Source organism: Mastigoproctus giganteus, chromosome 11 (genome assembly GCF_048544385.1).
Source record: "Mastigoproctus giganteus isolate SK-2022 chromosome 11, ASM4854438v1, whole genome shotgun sequence".
Classification (NCBI taxonomy): domain Eukaryota; kingdom Metazoa; phylum Arthropoda; class Arachnida; order Uropygi; family Thelyphonidae; genus Mastigoproctus; species Mastigoproctus giganteus.
In genome coordinates, this window is record NC_143585.1 from 50,761,103 (window position 1) to 50,780,347 (window position 19,245).

General features: G+C 35.7%; 1 protein-coding gene across 3 annotated transcripts in view; it reads right to left on the bottom strand.

The window, feature by feature from the left end:
- LOC150078005 (teneurin-m-like) overlaps window positions 1–19,245 on the bottom strand; it is a 401,155-nt gene that overhangs the window by 36,144 nt on the left and 345,766 nt on the right. For all 3 annotated transcript variants that reach the window (XM_090385355.1, XM_090385357.1, XM_090385358.1), the window contains 3 exons: window positions 18,420–18,492; window positions 13,944–14,146; window positions 11,501–11,590 (listed from right to left, as the gene is read on the bottom strand). In XM_090385355.1, the coding sequence (XP_090241481.1) occupies window positions 11,501–11,590; window positions 13,944–14,146; window positions 18,420–18,492 (366 nt within the window). The remainder of the gene's footprint in view (window positions 1–11,500; window positions 11,591–13,943; window positions 14,147–18,419; window positions 18,493–19,245) is intronic.

Consider the following 19,245-nt stretch of genomic DNA (forward strand, 5'->3'; position numbering starts at 1 on the left):
TAAAACGTGAAAGTTGTACTGATTGACTTAGACCTACTGCATCTCCAGTACACCATTTCTCTAAAAGAGAATTCCTTAGAAAGAAACACGATGGTCTACCATCCGCATTTCTAACAAACTGAATTCGAAGAATTTCCACCGTTAAAAATACCGAAGGAAGAAAAACAAAAATTTGAAAAGGAAACGAAAGAAGAAGGAAAAAATCGTTTATAATTAATGCCTAAAATTATGCTTCTTCACACAAATAAAAATAACACAGACAACTGCGCTGTCTCACGAAAATATAAGACACTTAGACAAAGGAGGTGACGCATGTATCGGTGCAGACTGAGAAAATCAAGGGAAATAAGGTTAAATAACTGTATTGGACCTGGTAAATCTTTAATGTGTGAACAGAACAGACATTCGTTTCTCGGATTATCATTACAAGGATTAATATGGTCCACAGAAAGATACGGGTGTAATGAGAATCATGTGAGCTGCATAGTAATTCTCTGACAAACCATCAATTTTCTACGAGTACCTTAAGGAAGGACTGCTACTATCATTACCCCCAACTCGCCAGTAATAGCATTCTCCAATATTTTGATAGGGCAGTGTACTTCGGATTATCGTTGATAAGAAAGCAATAAAAAAGTTCCAAACTCTGATCGGATAGTTTGACCTTTTGATTCTCAGGACGCGCATTAAAGACAATTACGAGGCTACTCGCGAAGCGCATGCAATCTATACGAAAACAGCGGGAGCATGAATTTTAACTCGATCCACGCTGAAACAGGATATAAGGATCTTCGCGTTGACAAACTTGATCAACTCCATGCAGAATTTCCTGTTTTTGTGGTGGTGCCTCGCTCTAAACAGTGGCTTCCTTCTAATAATCTCTCTCTCTCTCTCGCTCTCTATCTATCTTTCCTATTTGTTCCACGCTTCTATTAGCAAGTTACAAACTTTCCTGGCATGCCATGAAAGGTCTCCCAAGTAAAGTCTTGGTAGACCACTCTAGGAAATTAACACCTTCCGGCTCTGGTGCAATGGCGATAATTAGAGGCACAAATAAATAACCCACGCTTCCCTCCCCTTCATCGGGGTTCCCTCATGTCTCGTACTCTTCTCAGCCAACACGACATGACGTGCAAATGTATCAAGTTTCAACCATGTGATTAGGCAGTGTCGGCACTAAGCCTGAATAGCATAGAAGCGAAAATTAATTCGTTTTCGAAGTGTGAGCAGTTATCCGAAGGGGTATTAGATAATCATCATTAGAAGGGAGATACTTCAACGTCACCCACAAACATCTGTAACTACCAGTCCACACGCGATGAATGAGTTTGTTTCCTGTGATCTTCTAAGGAGAGCTGCTCTTTGCAGAACTGTGGTAGATTTGTTGGACAAAAATAAACAGTTTAAAATGTTCCAACTGTCAAATATAATTCTTTAAACAGGAGCTGTAGCACTTAAAAAATATATACTTTGTAGAGTCTAAAAGAATTGGAACTTTTCATCAACCAAACGACCATTAATTTCCATTTTCAAGTCTGAGCATGCGTGAACAAGCTACGCATTCGCAGACGTTGCGTATACGTAGTTTTTTTAATGGATAATCCTAATTTTAACCTTTGGTGGCGTTAAATTCGAAATTATTAATTCATCGGATGAATTTGAAAACATTGGAAACAAAAATGGAACGAAAGACATCGATAAATTTGTTAAGCAGCCCGTGTCGAAATCCCATGTCTTCTCTTTTTCCAAGATGCTCGTCATTGATAGCGCAACAAGTAGAAATCTCCAGTGGATTATGCAGAGATTGGCCATAGCAACACAATCGCGATATAAAAGAATACGCATTTATATTCCTGGAGATTTGAAAACGTAATGGAAAAAACACTGAGGATACGAAAAATAAATGCTTCTAAAAAACCATAAACTGAAGAAAAATCGGATTGCATTTTATTGTACAACCATATGTTTTTTCTTCTCTCTCTCTCTCGTTTCCAGATAGGATGAGCAATATCATGGGAATGAATGCAATGTTTTCGTAATGTCCTTACTGATTCGAATTCATCATAGGATGTATAATACAGAAGTAGACATCAAAAAAAGGAAACCCTTTCATGCATATTATCGAAACGAGATATACCGAGATAGACAAAAGCCTTGAGGATTTAACTAGAATGAACCGTTTCAGCATTAAAGAAAGCTCCACTATCAGTCTTCCGTTGAATATTGAGTTGGTAAAGCTGCGTCGTAGTAGAAGCCATTTATTTCACCGCAAAAGATTGTTTTGAAAATTGAGATACAGTCTGCAGATAGATCTGTTATATCCGTGATATATGAACGGCGCCATAATGCTGCTCATATATGAAAGATATCATATTGTGCTTTGATCATTTTTTAGTATTTTTATATGTCTTCCAAATGGTGTCATAAGTGAATAGCTTTATGCTTCTGGGGAATGGATCATAAGACTGGAGAGATGTCTCTTTTATTTTGAATAAAGGCTTTGCATTCTCTGCTGAATAAAGGAAAATCATCTTGTCTTGGAAGAAGAGAAGATAGCGTTTAAGTAATCTATGATTACAATTATGCGTCTATCTGCTCACTAAATGCTACATAAAAGGATACAAGTAATATATAAACAATGCTTCACTGAACGTCTTAAAGAGATTTCTTATGACATCTAATATTTCTCCACTTAACGAGAGAATCAGAAACTTCTTATACTTCATGGCTTGTTCCCTCCTAACAGGTTTCACTGACCACCTCTTGAAACAGTAATTCTGTGGAGCCTCATCTATCAAACGGGTTACTCTGCTCTCTCTGCTAGCTGGTTAATTGGATAATTTTGCTTTTTCATCCCATAAACAAACTATAGAATACATCCCATTTAGAAGTTCTGTTTATACTTCAGTTCTACTACGCAAAGGTCGTAGGAGTTTAAAATTAATCGTTTTGACAAGAATAGAATCATTAACCATAGTATTTTCTTGAAATATGACTCACATATTTTAATATAAAATCTGCCTAATATTTTTTTTCCATTTTTCTGAATGATCCCCTTAAACTGATTCTGCAATTTCCCTTTACTTTTGATTCACATCACTAAGATGTGATCAAATATATAACGATAATATTTTCACATAATTGCTCACTGAAACTCAAATGAATAACATCGTAAACCAGTCTTACAAAAGAATCAGCATCATGAAACCATTCTCAGATCTAAGAAGAGCACTTAGATCCTTAGTTCAGATCTAAGAAGAGCACTCTCTCAAGCTCTAGTTTTACCTCACCTGCAGTATCCTATATAATCTGTACAGCATCTGTCTACTCATACTAATATGGTTAAAAATATTCAGCCAAATCTAATTTTCTTAAGCTCAGTTATAAATCTGGATGCAGCTATAAATGTATATTTTGAAGACTACCTAAATGTTTCCTCTGTAAATTGCTGAAACATGATCCAAATTCCATTCTCCTATATCAACACTACTTAAATACCTAATTGAAATTGGAAGCCATTTTATTTGTGCGCTATTGTATCTGAAAATACTTATCCTATGATTTGAGATTTTCTCACTTCTTCCATTCCAGGACCTCTTCTTTTATTTATTTTATTTATTCTTTTTCTTAAAATTCTACAGTTTGCTATTTCTCCTATAATTCCATCACTCTTTCTTCTATCATCCCATCACGCTTTCTCTTATCATCATCCCATCACTCTTTCTCCTATTATCATCCCATCACTCTTTCTCCTATAATTCCATCACTCTTTCTCCTATCATTCCATCACTCTTTCTCCTATCATTCCATCACTCCTTCAATTCAATATTTCTTATAATTCAAAATTTTTCTCTTTCTCCTGTAGTTTCAGATTTTATTCTTTCTCCTACATTTCATATTTTACTATTCCTCTTATGATTACGAATTTTTCTCTTCTCCTTACTTCTGTGCTTCAATGTTTCCTCTTAATTTCTGTAGTTTTATGTTTTACCATTTCTCTTACAATGCAAATTTTCCTATCTCTCCTGCAGTTCCGCACTTTTGATTGGCTATTCACATTTTCTTATTTTCAAATGCCGAGCGGTTTAACAAATTGAAGATCTTTCTATGTAAATTTGTGTATCGCATTTCTTCTTAAATAGAGAATTTCAAAAGTAAAACTAATAATAATACCTGCCCCTGTAGAGGATGCTGCCCAGTAAGGCACTTCTCTAACAGCTTATAACAAAATCGCAGCTTGTTTACATACATCGTATACCCATAAAATATTTGATTTTCCAACAATGAAATAACACAAACAAAACTTATTCTCCATTTAAATCTGCTTTGAAATGTCTCTGCTTATTATCTTCTATTTGAAGTAAGATGCGCGGTGCTGTTGGAGATAAGAAATACGAGAGAAAAAAAATACAACCTTTGTGTACTTTTCACACAAACAGAGAAAGCCAATCCCGTCTTAATTTACGAAAAGGTACTTTTATAAATCTAGTATGGCAAAAGGAAAAAAGAAGGCTCGTGTTTTTCCGCTTCAAAGAACACTTCATTATATCAAATTTTATGCGTCTATCCACCATATTCAAAGATTTCCGTGCACTTCACAATCAACCATACAAGTGATTCCCTTTTTACGTTATAAGTAACAAACCCTCCCAGGAGCTTATTATATTTGCCCCTCCTCCCCCCAAAAAAGGAAACGAAAAACTAGTATATTGGAAAATCTTAAAAATATATAACTGAAAGGAAGATGGTTTTGATAAGATCTTTTTCTTCACTGAAAGAAAGATTGCTTTTCTTGTTGACGAGAAGCAAAAAAAAAAAGGTCTAACTTTATCTATTTCTTGTTTTACATCGATTCTTACATTCTCATAAAACCTGAAAAATAATTTAACTCGGAATAAAACGAACGTAGGGGAGGCGTGTGGCAAAGAAAAACAGAGAGATGGGAAGAAAAAAAATTAGCCTTGCATTCTCGTTTATTGCCCCAAGGTCTAGTCATAAAACAACAGTAAACGTAGAACGAACTGAGCTGCATGAAATTACCCTGGGAGTTTCAATTCGTTCGCCATGGTAGATTTAAAGCAATATACTTGATATTTGGTTGTTTGCCGGCGAGAGGAGGAAAGAATTTAAATCTGAGGACGAAGGTATTGCAGCCTTTTCTGGTGTGTGTCCTTGTTTTGAAGGGTGCACAGGGAGGTCGGTATCCTTGATCCCATGTGATGACTTTTAAAGAATTGATATTTTTAGTTTGTGACCAGCGAACAGTTCTCGATTAAGCCTTTTTTCTTTTAGACTGTTATAGTCCTCCTTAAAATGTTTTAATAAATTGGGTAGAGCTACTAGGATTCAACAACTCGCTTTGCTATTTATAAACAAGGCCTCTAAAGTTTGAATCATGGAATATACAAGTTGTTCCAATCAATACTTCGGTTACTTTGTTATTTTTTTCGCCCATTTCGTGCTCATAATTTATTAGGCTATTTATTTTTGGGTAACTACACGGTAGAATAATCTTAAAAGCGCTGACCAATAAAGAATTGTGGATTTGAGAATCGGAATGTGACAACATAAAGCATCATCGCTTGTAACCTAGAGTGGGTGTAACAATGCTAATTTGATTTCGAATAGGTGAAGCATTATTAACCCAAAAAGTGCCTTTAAACTTTATTATTTTAAGGCAATCGAATAGCCATGGAACTTTATAGGTGGGATTTTTCCGTAATCCAAACTGTGGCTGGAAGGAACACGACTATTACTGTGGTTATGTATGTTAGTAGATACGCTGCCATGTCATTTTATTAGAGAACCCAGCGATTCCTCTCGGTGAAGTCATTAAAGATGTATCATGGGTCATCTAACAGTCATGACCTTGGAAGAAGCATGATCATAGGCGCCTGTCCAATCAGCAGGCGTGGGCAATAACGGAATTCACCCATGAATAGACGCTGAATGTGTCAAGGGTCGTCTTTGATGGTAGTGGTTACTGTGGGACAAAGCTAGCAATTAGTACAGACAAATGACTGTCTAATCCACAAAATACACAAAAATTGGAAGGCAATATTGCAATGCTCACATATGGTATTTTGTAAGGTGTGGGACGTGCTTTCAGGATCGATTCAGGAACTGAAAATAATGAAAACGATATCAGGAATGTTTTATCTAAATATTCCCAATATCGTTTGTTTCCAAATTAAATTACAGCCCTTTTGTGTTCCAGAAACACTAAGAAACAGAACCAGGAAAAGTGGAGAGAAGCAGTTATAAAAATCTTAGAACACAAAGCCCTAAATGCGTAGAGGCTGTATTTCTGCACTGATATACCTAGATACTAAAACGTGCGTGTGTGCTATCAAGCCTAAATAGCGCAAGAACTCAGTATTTCATTAGAAATGGCGTATCTTTGAGGCACCGAAAACATTTCTAAATAAGAGTGAGTGATGAAATGTCGACCTCTAAAAACAAATTTTAAACCACACTTAAAATTGACGAGATAAATCAATACAAACTGGACAACATCAGAGGATTCTTCCTAAGCGAGGACAGAAAGGGGGTGTTTCTATCAACGTTGATAGGAAGTGACAGCTCATCGCTAAATCTGATAAAGAACGCTGCTGACACTTTCATTAAAGTAGGTAATAACAAAGATAAGACTTTCAACAAAATTTCCTCACTACAAAAAAATAAGCAAGCAGGAAAAGTATACTCGGCAGGTAATCGATGGCTGGGGAGACCCCAAAGAGAGGATTACACACGTCCATTTCTCTAGTTATGGGCGTGAGCGTGGAATTTTTTTGTTTTATGCTTTATTTTTAAGTGTAGCGCCTTTGTAATTCCAAATCCCTTCTAATGTTCAATCAGAGTAAAGATTTTTTTTATCCCAAAACACTTTTATATCTCAAAAGGTAACTTTTTTTTTCTGTCTTAGCTCTTCACGTTGTTTGTTAATAACTAATGGTTCTTCGTTGGAAGGACTAAACAGCGGCCCTCGCCAATCGCTAGTTTGTCCTTTGCGAATCTATTTATGAGAAAAACTGTTCGAGTTCATAGGCTCTGTACTTCCTCAGGCTGTTTGAGTCATCTATTCTAATCTACCTACTACTTTATCCGCCATTAATGTATTCTAACGAATACATTAATGGCTAATAAAAAGGTTAGAATAAATGGCCAAGACATGTTAGAATAGGTTAGAATAGATGGACAAGAGTCGGGACATAAACTCCCTCCTATCTGGGCGTGGGTAAAGTTCCACACTCTCCCATTAACTACTAATTCTTAGTTTTTTTCTTGACATCATCTAGCTTTGAACTAAGTACCTCAGGTTCTCTATGCTTAATATCATTACCTTACGTTGGGACATCCGTCCTGCGTTGACCTTACTAAGGCGTAGGTTGTTACAGATTATGATGTCGACACTGGTTTTAAGTGTCAATACTAATTTTCACATTGCTACTCTTCTGTTATACCATATGAGTTCATCAACCAACAGAATCGATTACGGTTTCTGGCTTTGAGCTTCATGAGCTTCATTTTCCACGCGTTCGCGATCCTCCCGGAATAAATAGCAGTATTCAAATACTGAACATTGAGACAGACAAGAGATTCCATACTGTGCTCCAAACATTTGATACACTACAGACATACGCAGGTGTCATCATATTTCGCATTGATATAGGTTCCTATGACAACCAAATGATTGCTGTTTCATATCGCCTACAACGTAATGAAACTTTAGTGAACTAGCAAACATTAGAGAACTAATCATTAGAGTTAAAGAACTGTCTAATTTTAAAAGAAATCTTAGTTCAATTTTAACCCAACCAACGTTATCTAATGTTTCGAAAGTGTGAAAAAGAGAAAATAAAGAATAAATAGGGAGAAAATAAGATAGTCAGAAAGGAGGAATAGTGATGTCTCTTTTTATGGCGAAATATAACGAGAAATAATGGGAGAAAACGGAGAAGAAACTGAAAGAAAAAGAAGAAGGAAACGGAGGACGGTGAAGAAAGGATAAAAAGTAGAGACAGATTCAGTGAGAGAGAGAGAGAGAGACGCGATGAATAAGTGATGGTAAGAAAAAAGTTAGCACGAGAAGTTCTCTTCTCTTCTAAATTCAATTCGAGAACAACGACTTCTTTTAGGTGAACTCAGTTATAAAATACCTTGCATAGAAATGTCTAACAAATGGCGAAAATACAGAACAAAGCCCTTAGAGTGGTGTTGCCAGGGAATATGGTTACGTTCAGCTAAGTGTACATAAGACATTCACCAGAGGAAACACTACGATACGGTATGAGAATGGATATATATCACCATGGCAACGCATCAGTGGAGAAGATAAATCTAGATAAGCAACGACAACATCATGCCATATATATTACCTCGAGCTCCCAGCGTCTATATTAGATAGTGTTTTCGAGATATGAACATATGTTGGAGCGCTCTACCATCCGTTTCGTTTACAAAGTGTCTTCAGGGATTCAATTCGGAACAAACGAAATCTCGACTGTCATAGAGAGTATATTTTTATTTAGAGCATCAGTCAGAGTAATAAGGGTGGAAGAAATTGGTGCATGTACGAGCATACACTGTAGAACTAAGTATTGTCTACGTATGCGATTTTACATTGCTGTCCTTCCATGTCTGTTAGTTCAATACACTTGTTTTCACTGACAAGGCATTATTTAGTCATGTGGTAGAAGTTATCGCGGATAGACATACAATTAGAGCTGAAACTTTCTATAAAGTGTGAGATTTATAAATAAATAAATTAATTAAATACGTTAAAATATTAATTACGTATTTTTCGCCCCAAATTAAAATAATAATATAATTTTAAATACTTTGAGAAAAATAATTATGATTATGGACACGGTTAGGTTTTTCTGATATAGTTTCAGATATTTCTCCAGTACAAAAGAACTCTTAACTCACCTTAATACGATGAAAACTTACGTTAAGTAAGTTCAAGGTTCCTTGAGAAAACTGAAAAGGTTTTTCATCCATCAAAAAAACCCCCGAAAAACTCTTTTAATCGTTGGTCGTCCGGGACCACAGGCTGCTTACATTTTTTGATATACTGCAGTAGTCAAAGGACACCCCCCAAGATGAAGATATGATACGGGCAAGTAACTGTAAGATTAAGGTATGCTCTAATTAAAATAGATTGCGGACATTCTAATTAATTTCACGGTCGTCTGTACATAAAGCAGGGAAAGAAAGTAATTATTTTAATCTCATTAGATCCTCCTTTCTTAATTATACATGCAATTTTCTCTCTCCTAGTCGTTAGGAAACTTCCTAGTAATTAGACCATACATTAGAAAACAGTACGGTGCTAAGAGAAGGTACGCGCCAGACCGTTTGGAAAGTGGAGATTTATTAATTGGTCTTCCATCCCGCTAAGATAGTTGCTGAGCATTGTATACAGTAGCGAACCAGTAATAATGCTCGTTTGGGAGGGTTGGGGAAACTTTATTATAGATTTTATTTAATTTAATATAATTCTATTGAGTTCTATTCAAGTATTACGAGTCAATTTAATTAAATTATAAGTTAATTTGGTGTGTTTTATGGTACTATACAAACCTTAGTTTGTATAGTACCATAAAACACACTAAAGTTTTTGTTTGCAACAGCATGGAGCACACTCTGCCCTCATAACAAGATGCCTTGGTATTTCACAACTTCATAGAAACTCTAAATACAAGCTGGAATAAATTATAAATTGTTTTTCAAAAACTTAGCTGGTTTTAGAAAAGCTCGTACACATATGCTTATGATTTTTCTTTAGAAATTCAGTTATATTTTAATATTAGAAGAAATCGTGATGACTGCTGATTTACTACAGCTTTACGAGTTTCTTAATCAAACATAGAAAGCCAACTTGATATTTATATGTCACTTTTATGACACTAGAAGCATCTGAGAAATAATACTGAGCGAACGGAAATTAGTTCATAAAACTGGACTTCGATTGTGCATTTTTTATAACAGCTAATTATATTAAGCAGACATTCTAACTTTCGAAAGCTTCAAAAGAAAAAAGATCATCATATAAACCTATGTTGACATTTCTTGTAAACTTCTTTTTTTTTTATCGAGCTTTTATATGTCAAGAAAATTGCACTTAGGAATTATTTGTTTATAATCTTGACGTTCCTTTTTTTTGGTCTTGTTTTTCAGTGCGGTTGAGTTCTGTGGTTTATGTTTTGATCAGCCAAGTCAGCTTCTACTAATCCTGGACTGTTTTGTTTCTAGCGTAAAGAAATCTGACAAATGGGCTATTTATGGTGTAGTGTCGACAGGTTGACAGCGAAGTACGCTTAATCCATCATCTGTTCCTTTTTCTGTAGAACTGACAGAACACGATTAATTCTAGTCTTGTGCAGCACAGAAGGAAAAACATTTAAGACAACTTTCTTTATTCCTTTCACAATAAAAGTAGAAAGTGACAAGAGCACGCAGAGAATTACTGCGAATGTATTTGCGTTTCTTTTCCCTTCTTTATTCTGCGTCTATACTCTTTTTCCCTTACTTGGCCTGCCTATTGCTTTAAATTATCATTGCATTAATATAAACCTACCGCGAAATACAAAAGAAGAGTTCCATCTTCCCAATTGGTAGTCTACAATTACGCACGAGTCAAAGACTACATTTCTCCATTGTTGAAATTGACAACTAAAAACACGTATCGTCTGCTACAGTCCGTTTGCAGACGATACATGTTTTCTCGGTGTAACAATTTTTACGCTTAAGTGGATTAGATGGTTAAACTCAAAGGCAATTTTATGAAGGTAATCTCTAAAGACTGAGTCTGAATGGGGAATGGCTGAGCATTTTGAGAGGCGTCTATCAAAGAGGGGGAAAAATTGTCCTTTGGGTGTTTTCCAAAAGGCTATCTGTAGCTATAGAAAGAGGCCTTATTTATATAACAAAGTATATGAGAAATGAAATACACTAATGGTTAGAAACAGTGATTTGCATAGCAACGTTAGAGGCTGATGACTCAGGGATGGTTTTTGTTAGGATGCTTAAGAGAAATTCCCCGAAGTCATTTGCATGCTCGAAAGAAAAGCGTATAATGGATATAACTAAAGAATGTGTGTCCATTTAAATAAGCCATCGTTTGTTTATCTAAACACAAAGGAAAAAACTTAAATGCATAAATAACTCTTTAATGGTAAAAAAATACACTGCCTTTCCAAAAGTTCTTGCCCCTAAAACTTTTGGAAACTTTATAATATTTTCAAATATGAGAGTTAATATGCCAGTAATAGTTAATGATTTTAGCACCTGGATGGGTTGAGGGCTGGGAGGATTGAACTGAAAGAACTTTGAAAAGAGTAAGCGAAAGAACAGAGCATTGTGGATCTAAAGTTGCGATTCCTAATTGCTATTTAATAATTAAAGAGATGCATTTTGTACTTATTTGAATTAAATAATACATTACTTAGCTTTTTTATTAAGTATTTATGGTTTAAGTATTATTAAAATGACATACTTTTTTGCCGTACTCCCAATAGCTCAGTTTCGTCTCTCATGAGAGGACACGCATGCGTACTATCCGTTTGCCATGTGGAGAAACCTAAAGCTATAAAAAAAGAACAGAAATGCATTTAGTGGTAAATGAAGTTAAAAATTAAAATACAAAGAAAGAGAGAGAGAGAGAGAGAGAGAGAGAGAGAGAGAGAGAGAGAGAGAGAGAGAGAGAGAGAGAGAGAATATAATAAATCTAAAAGTATTTCCATGGAAAAGCATAAACGTATTTTAATGAAAATTCACAGCGCACTTGAAGATGTTGAATTTACCACAGAAGGGCTGTTCAAAAAGTAGTGGAGTACTGCCATCTAAATACGTTCATTATCAGGAATCATGTGGTTTACGTATAAAAGTAGGGAGGACAATTTTTGTTAGAGATTTCGAACCCAAACTTCTCCCAATGATAAACCATTAAGGAGGACTAAAACAAAATTTCAGGAATTCCTTAATAGAACTGGAGGTAGTGAATCATTCCGATACGTCAAAATTAAGCACTTTCCCTTCGGAAAAGAAGTAGCATTAATTTTATCAGAATTTTAATGAGCACCGATTACTTTGCTAGTTCAATTTTTCCTTTCCTTCTCATTTTTCTTTCTTGTCTCGACCAGCCAAACGTGATGAAAGATGGAAGGGAATGGAATTTTAATTACCATTGTGCCGTTTCTTTAAATAACTTCTCGCATTTCGCTGTCACAGTTCTCATTCATTCTGCGACATTTCAGAAATATTCTGGATTTTACGCAATGCGCGATATTTCATACATTTTCCTCGACGCTCTTCGCCTGTTGCTGATCATTTGCATATTCCTGTTCGCTTTTTTTGATTTTTCTCTTTTTTCAATCGCAGCTACCAAATCAATAAATGCTTCTGTGGTCGTAAACTTCAGTCGGTTTCTTCTGATATTATCCCATCTGTATTTGAGGCATGCTGTGGCAAAAAACAACAAATTGTACTTCGTTTAAAATGCTTACATTCTTACAGGAAGCCTATGGTGAGGATTCTATGAAACACAGGAGGAGTAAAATGGGCACAAATCTTTCCGTGAGTGTGTTGAAGGCATAGTCCACTTCGAGATCATACCACAAGACAGAACTAATTAAAAAGGTATACAAAAAGTGCTTTCCTGTCTTTGAGATGCAATCAAGAAAAAATGTCCCGAGAATAGTCTCGAGGGGAAGGGATTGAATTTTGCTTCATGACAAGGTCCCTGTACACAGATCCATTTTGGTTAAATAGTCCCCCACTACGTATGAAAGTTTCATTGGCATTAATTAAAAGAACAGAATAAGCATTAAGCAATGATGCTGAGTTTAGTCTTCAAATAAGAATACAGTACTTACATAATTTGCAGAAATTAATTAAAGCAAGTCCTCGTTTAACGCGATAACTACCTCAAAGGTACTGCGTTAAGCCAAGATAATTTCCTTTTAAAAATATACCTGTAAGTACAATTCAAATTAAAGCGAAGACAAAGTAATGACTCCTCATGACCTCAGTTGCTTTGAAGCAAGAACAAAACAAACAGAAGTCGTTTGGTGGGTAGTGTATTCAATTTTTATTGAACCCAAAAAAGTAATGAACGTAATCTTTTCTATTTACATAGAGAAAGAATGAGTGAGACATTAAGAACTCTAGCAACCTATTCTTTTGATTCATTTTATTTCTTTTTTTCCTTTCCTACCATATTTTTTCTTTTTTCTGTGTATCGACTCTTTTTATTCCTCTTTCGCCATATACAACGATAATTATCAAGTGACAAATGAAGAAAAAAATTATGATCGCCATAATTTTATTCCAGTAGTTAAAATCCCAAGAAAATGAAAAACAAAACCCTTAATACCATCTTCTTTCTTGTCCCCATTCGAACACAAGTCTTTAATTAACAAAAAGCCGGCACAGGATCCCAGAAACCAAAAATAAATTTCTTCTTTAGCAGCAGTCGGGAAGAGCGAAATGTATGAAATATGTGATTCAAATGCGTTGGTTCTGTTCTTGCTTTTTTGGCTATCTGCACATCCTTCTCCATCCATCAACTTACCACCCGCTAATGCGACATTTGGGATTAAAACATAGCCTGGTCTTGAACCTCTGATGCCCTAGCTAGCGTCTAGCGTCGTAAGCTGAGAATAGGGAATTATGGGAACTGACAGAGGTATCAAGACGGGTCACAGGTCGAAGGATTATCCTGTCGTCAACTTCCATCACGGATGACAGAAAGACAAAAGACAATGTATAGGGTCTTAAGGAAAACTTACCACACTTCTATTTGCCGGGCTTCGTTACATATTAAACAGTAAAAATGATTCTCAAACAACATAAAGGCATTTACAAGGTGTAGTAAAAAATAATACGTTGCCTTTGCCCTTATAATAGTTTAAGTTTGGTTATAAAAGTGTCTAACTCACCTAAAAAACAGGCAAGGGCAGTTACAAGAAGCAGTGCTAAGAAAATAAAAGCTATGGCAGTACACTTCCAGCTACAGTGAGATGAAACGGTTTTGCCAAGGTGGAAATGAGAATGGGAAAAATGATTCGAAGTGGGTCGCCTGAGAGCATTTCTAGATGAAAGGACGGGACCGGAAGGCTGAGAAGAATACGCTAGATGACACCTGGAAAACATAAAACCATTAAATTATTCCTAAATAAATAAGATTAGTGAAAACAAGACCACTAAGTTAAGCCTAAAATTTCCTTCGAAGCAAAAGATAGATTTTAATCATTTTTAACGATTAGATTTTTAACAATTAGATCCACGAAGCATTAATGATTTTAATCATTTTTAACAATTAGACAGATGATTTTAATCATTTTTAACAACAATTAGATTTTTAACACGTAGATCCACCAATCAAAAGATTGATTTTAACCATTTTTAACAATTACATTTCTAACAGTGGAAAAGATAGAGTTTAATTATTTTTAACAATTATATTTTTAACAATTAGATCCACGAAGCAAAATACAGATTTTAATCATTTTTAACAATTAGATTTCTAACAGTGGAAAAAAAATTCTTTAAAAGACCGTTTCAAGCCAAACAGTGTAATATTTTTAAATATTATTATCTGTGCGAGAAATAAGGGAAATAAATGTATGAATTTGATTCGCAACAGTGCTGCTAATGCAAATTAGTCCGAATTAAGTAAATTAGCCGGTTATCCCTTTAACGATAAATGAAAATTCAATCACAGCTTAGATTATTTGTCTAGCAAACACATTTTCACATAAACTGTACACACCTAAATTAATTAAACCTGATTCAGTTAGTGCTACTTACTTAGGTTAACATAATTGCTAAAACACCTTTCAACACCAAACACCTGAATAATTAAGAACCATTGAGAGCATCGGGCTGTTTATTTTAGCGAAAACTCATTAAAGCTTCAGAAGCCGGTAGATGTAGTCTATTCTAATGAAAAGATGATCGGAGGAAGTTTAGCTGCGAACGAGCACATAAGAAACAGGTGTAACTCTTCAAAGGGATTATCTCGACATCTCTCAGTTACGTTAGACTATTTGTGTCTTTATCTGTGAATATGTGAAATTATTATTATCTATTAAATAAATTTGCAAAATAATCGAAGAAGGTATTTGTAAAATGATCCATTCGTAACATGGTTTGTACCGTCAGGTCTGCTCATGCGCTGACATGAAGCTATGGCATTCTTTTGATTGCTGTTTCAAAAAATTCCAAAACGTTTCGAAACCTTTAGAACGTTTAGTACATATAAATTAATATATTCACTCACTACCAGCTTTATTAGCTGCCTCAAAACATTGTAAACAAATTGACTAATTGTGACAGCCGAATATGGCTATATATATATATGCAGCCCTACCAAAAGTATTGTGGCATGCCTCACAATATTAGTCTACCTTGCTCTAGAAGTCTCCTTCAGTATCCGCATGCTCTCTTTTTGGTAGATGTATCTCTTTGCAAAACCGATCATGTGTAAGTAGTGCTGGTTTCTGTTTTTTGTGTTGTCTCACTGAGCAACCAACCAGAGAGAGTTGCTAAGTGGCCAGTTCCCTGTCACGTAAAGGCGAGAGAGAGAGAAATTCAAGTCCACAAGAATCAGATTTTGGAAAGGAGAGGTATCCAACGTATCTACATCCAATATATCTATTGATCTCACAACGAAAAAGGAATCTATCATTAGCAATCAAATTCGCAATTTAGTCCCACACTGGAGTGAAGCTTCCAGTGTTAGCTGTCCCACACCGGAGACTAGTGTAAATGATTATGGAAATCAGATGATGTGGCAATGAAATCCCTTACAGGAAAAAAATTCCGGGATCAGCTGATCGTATTTCAGTGTTCTAATCGCGAAATTTGGAGGACAAGTAGATGATGGTGAGGAGATGAAGTCAGAAGAGGATTTTTCCATGTCTTTTGAGAATTCCCACGATAAGGGGGGGGGGGCTGCAGCTGTGATACCTCCCCTGCAAGTTCCACGTAAGAATGGATGAAACTCTCCATTATCAGTAAGAGCTTCACACAGGAAACAGGAAGACGGTTCCCTGCGCTGAGGCAACGCTGCCTCTGGAGAGAGTGCCCTGGAGCCATCGTACATAGGACGTTGTTGGAAAGGCAGTAGAAGAAGTTCAGTGTTACAGAGTAGCAGGGTCAAGCCCTCAAGAAGACAGTAGAGTCCTCTGGTTTAATTTGTGTGTCAAAGTCCACATAGAGATCACAAAGCCTAGAAGCACCTGGTACTTCATTGAGGCTTAGCCTTAAATGTGGACATTTGGTTGATAAACTGAAATGGATTCTCAACACTTTCCCGACATCTTTGAATTTATTCATCGACTCGTAGACTTTCCATTGTATCGTGTATACTTACAACTTTCGGAACCGACATTCTATAACGCATTTCTGGTTTTATCCACTCAGCACTCAAAAAATTAATTACAGATGGTATTTCAGTCTTTCATGATTGCACTAAAACCACCATCTTGTACATTCTTTTTAAGAATGATGATGCGGACGGAGAAGTTTTTCACCAGGAGTCTTTAAGAAACAAACAAACCACAATAGTTTCGTTCTTTCATTTGCTATAATTTAACTCTTTAAATATTTCCATTTTAAATCGACCAAATTCTGAACTCATTTATGTTCATTCAAAGGTGTAATTATTAATCTTATTCTTTTTCTTAGCTTTCATATAAGAAACATAATAAGCATAAGAACTCTTGGTGCTTTTTTGCAGTTTCTAAAAGCAACTAACATGGGAATTATGTCCTGCCACTACTTAACGAGGCTCACAAAAAAAAAAAAAAAAAAACCCCTGAAAAAATGAAAGAAGGAAACACAAGCGAATTTCCAATTCTAAACTCGTACAAGCAGAAACTAAAAATGAAAAGTAAAAACAGCTTCTCATTAATCCTAGCGGTTCGATATATGCTCATTTTGTGCCATGCCAGATATGTAACGGTGGTTGCCTTGGTAACGCTTTCCCCCCCCTGCCCCTCCCACCATCGCCCGAACCTTCCATGGTGAGCGCGTTACCAACGATGTCATCAGTTGCAGGAAAACAATTGAAATGACTTTAAAAGCGTAATTCTTAATTAAGCTTCCGCTTCATTGAGACAATGAATTATGGCCACCGACAGATGTACACTGCTTCTAATGAGAAACCGTTGGAGTCCTTTCTGGAACTTCTTCATTAATTGGCATATTAATTAAAGCTAACTGTTTTTAAAGTGTATGCAACACGGCCATCCAATCGAGACATTCTTCCCGGTGAAAAATAACATTGCTCGCGTCGTGAGGTTTTTGTGGGTAATTTGTGCCACCATACTGAGGTAATCATTTGTGGCAGGCCATTTGTCGCCACTCTGGACAGCACAGAGAAAGAGAGAGAGAGAGAGATAGTGAAGTGTATCTGAAAACGTTGTCGCTAGCGGCAGCACCTTGTCCTGGTAGTTGATAAATCATTCGTTGGTGTTTTGGTAAGGAAGTTGGTATGGTTTCATTACTTAATTAACACGCCACTGTGATTATGAGGTTTTCGGCAATTGATTCGCATGAAAGGACTTTCAGTGCACATAGAAAAAAGACAAAAATAAACACCATAGTGGATTCTTACACAGAGATTGAACAAGCGAAATAGTAAATTGAAAAGAGGCTTATTATGGAATGAAAATTAACAATTTATTTTAATGCGTTGCTGATAAAAATTAAATAAACAGAATACACGAATAAAGTTATTGTAAAATTAATTACCTATCCTCAATTAAAGCAGTCCTTAATGGACCTTAATGCCTATGAGGATTATTATTGCGTCACCCAATAATAATTCTCATAGGCATGGGGTCACAGTTTGTATATGACCAACTTTTGACTACTTTACTGAAGTCATTTGTAAAATCTGCATTAAATAAATAGTTTAAATCATACTGGCTATAAAAACACACCAAAGGTCAATACAACCCCCCTTTCAATAATGCTAAATGGCTCTAACTGTAACAAGTCAAATTTTGTGTGTTCTGTGGTCGATTTTTTGTTTGATGGATGAAAAACCCGAGTTTCCGGGAGAAAAAAACCATGCTACCCTCGACTGAGATCGACTAACTCCGCCACGTTGTGAAAAAAACCCATAAAAATTCCTCTCGTCATCGACGGGACTCGAACTCAGGTCTTTTTCCACCCGGTATGAGGAGGACTGAGATTCTACCAAGTGTGCTACTCACGAGGACCATATATAATTTAAAGCAATGTCTGAATAAAATTGGATTTATTAACTAAAAGTTCAAGAACACAAAAGTATTTTAAATTACTTTTAGAATTCGGTAGATTTTATGGATTTTACTTAAAATGATTGAAACTGATAATTGATTTAAAAAAAAATCTGAAGAATGATATAATTGATAAATACCTACCTGTCTGGACTTCTTTTAGAATGGTCGTATCCGGTCATCTTGTAAGGAGTCGCCATATCTTCTGAATAGGGGCCTATAAACATCGAGTAACAAATCAGTACTAATTTAAAAAAAAGAAAAGAAAAACGTATATTTTTATTTTTTATATCCATCTTTTTTATTTCTAACTTATCCATGCCTTCGATTTAGTGTTACATTTCTTCAATTATCACTTTCATTTTCCCTTCATCTTCGTACTTGCATTTGTATACACTTTACAAATTATATTCGAAATTTCACTAGCTTTTCTGTCAGTAATTAGATGCAGTATCGATCTGGTGAAGTTTATTTTGCTCCATTTCAGTTTGTGTCATGGCTGATTTGATATTTTCTAGCTAAAGCAAACAACGCATCAGTGTTGGCTCCCAAGAGTTTTCATTACGTGGATATGTTTATTTTCTGTTGCTCATCTTACTGATACCGTATAATTGGATTGGGATGGTGGTAGTGAGTGCTTGTGAGCATATGTAAGTGTACACACATTCTACCTCTCTCTCTCTCTCTCTCTCTCTCTCTCTTGGGATTTAGAGAGGTTGACTTCGTAATCGGAGCAAACCACAATGGACCAACGCATTGAGCTATGTTCAGGAAGATAAGGTCACTTGACTGTAGGCGGAAATTACTGATTATATGGATGATATGCCATGTTTGTTGGAGCATATACTGGCGTACCTCCATGTATGTATTATAATCCCAATTTACCACCAGCACTGCAGCTAAATTGGCTATTGTAAACACCCCGCACAATTAAAATAAATCTGTGGTAGTAAACAGCAAGCAGATAACA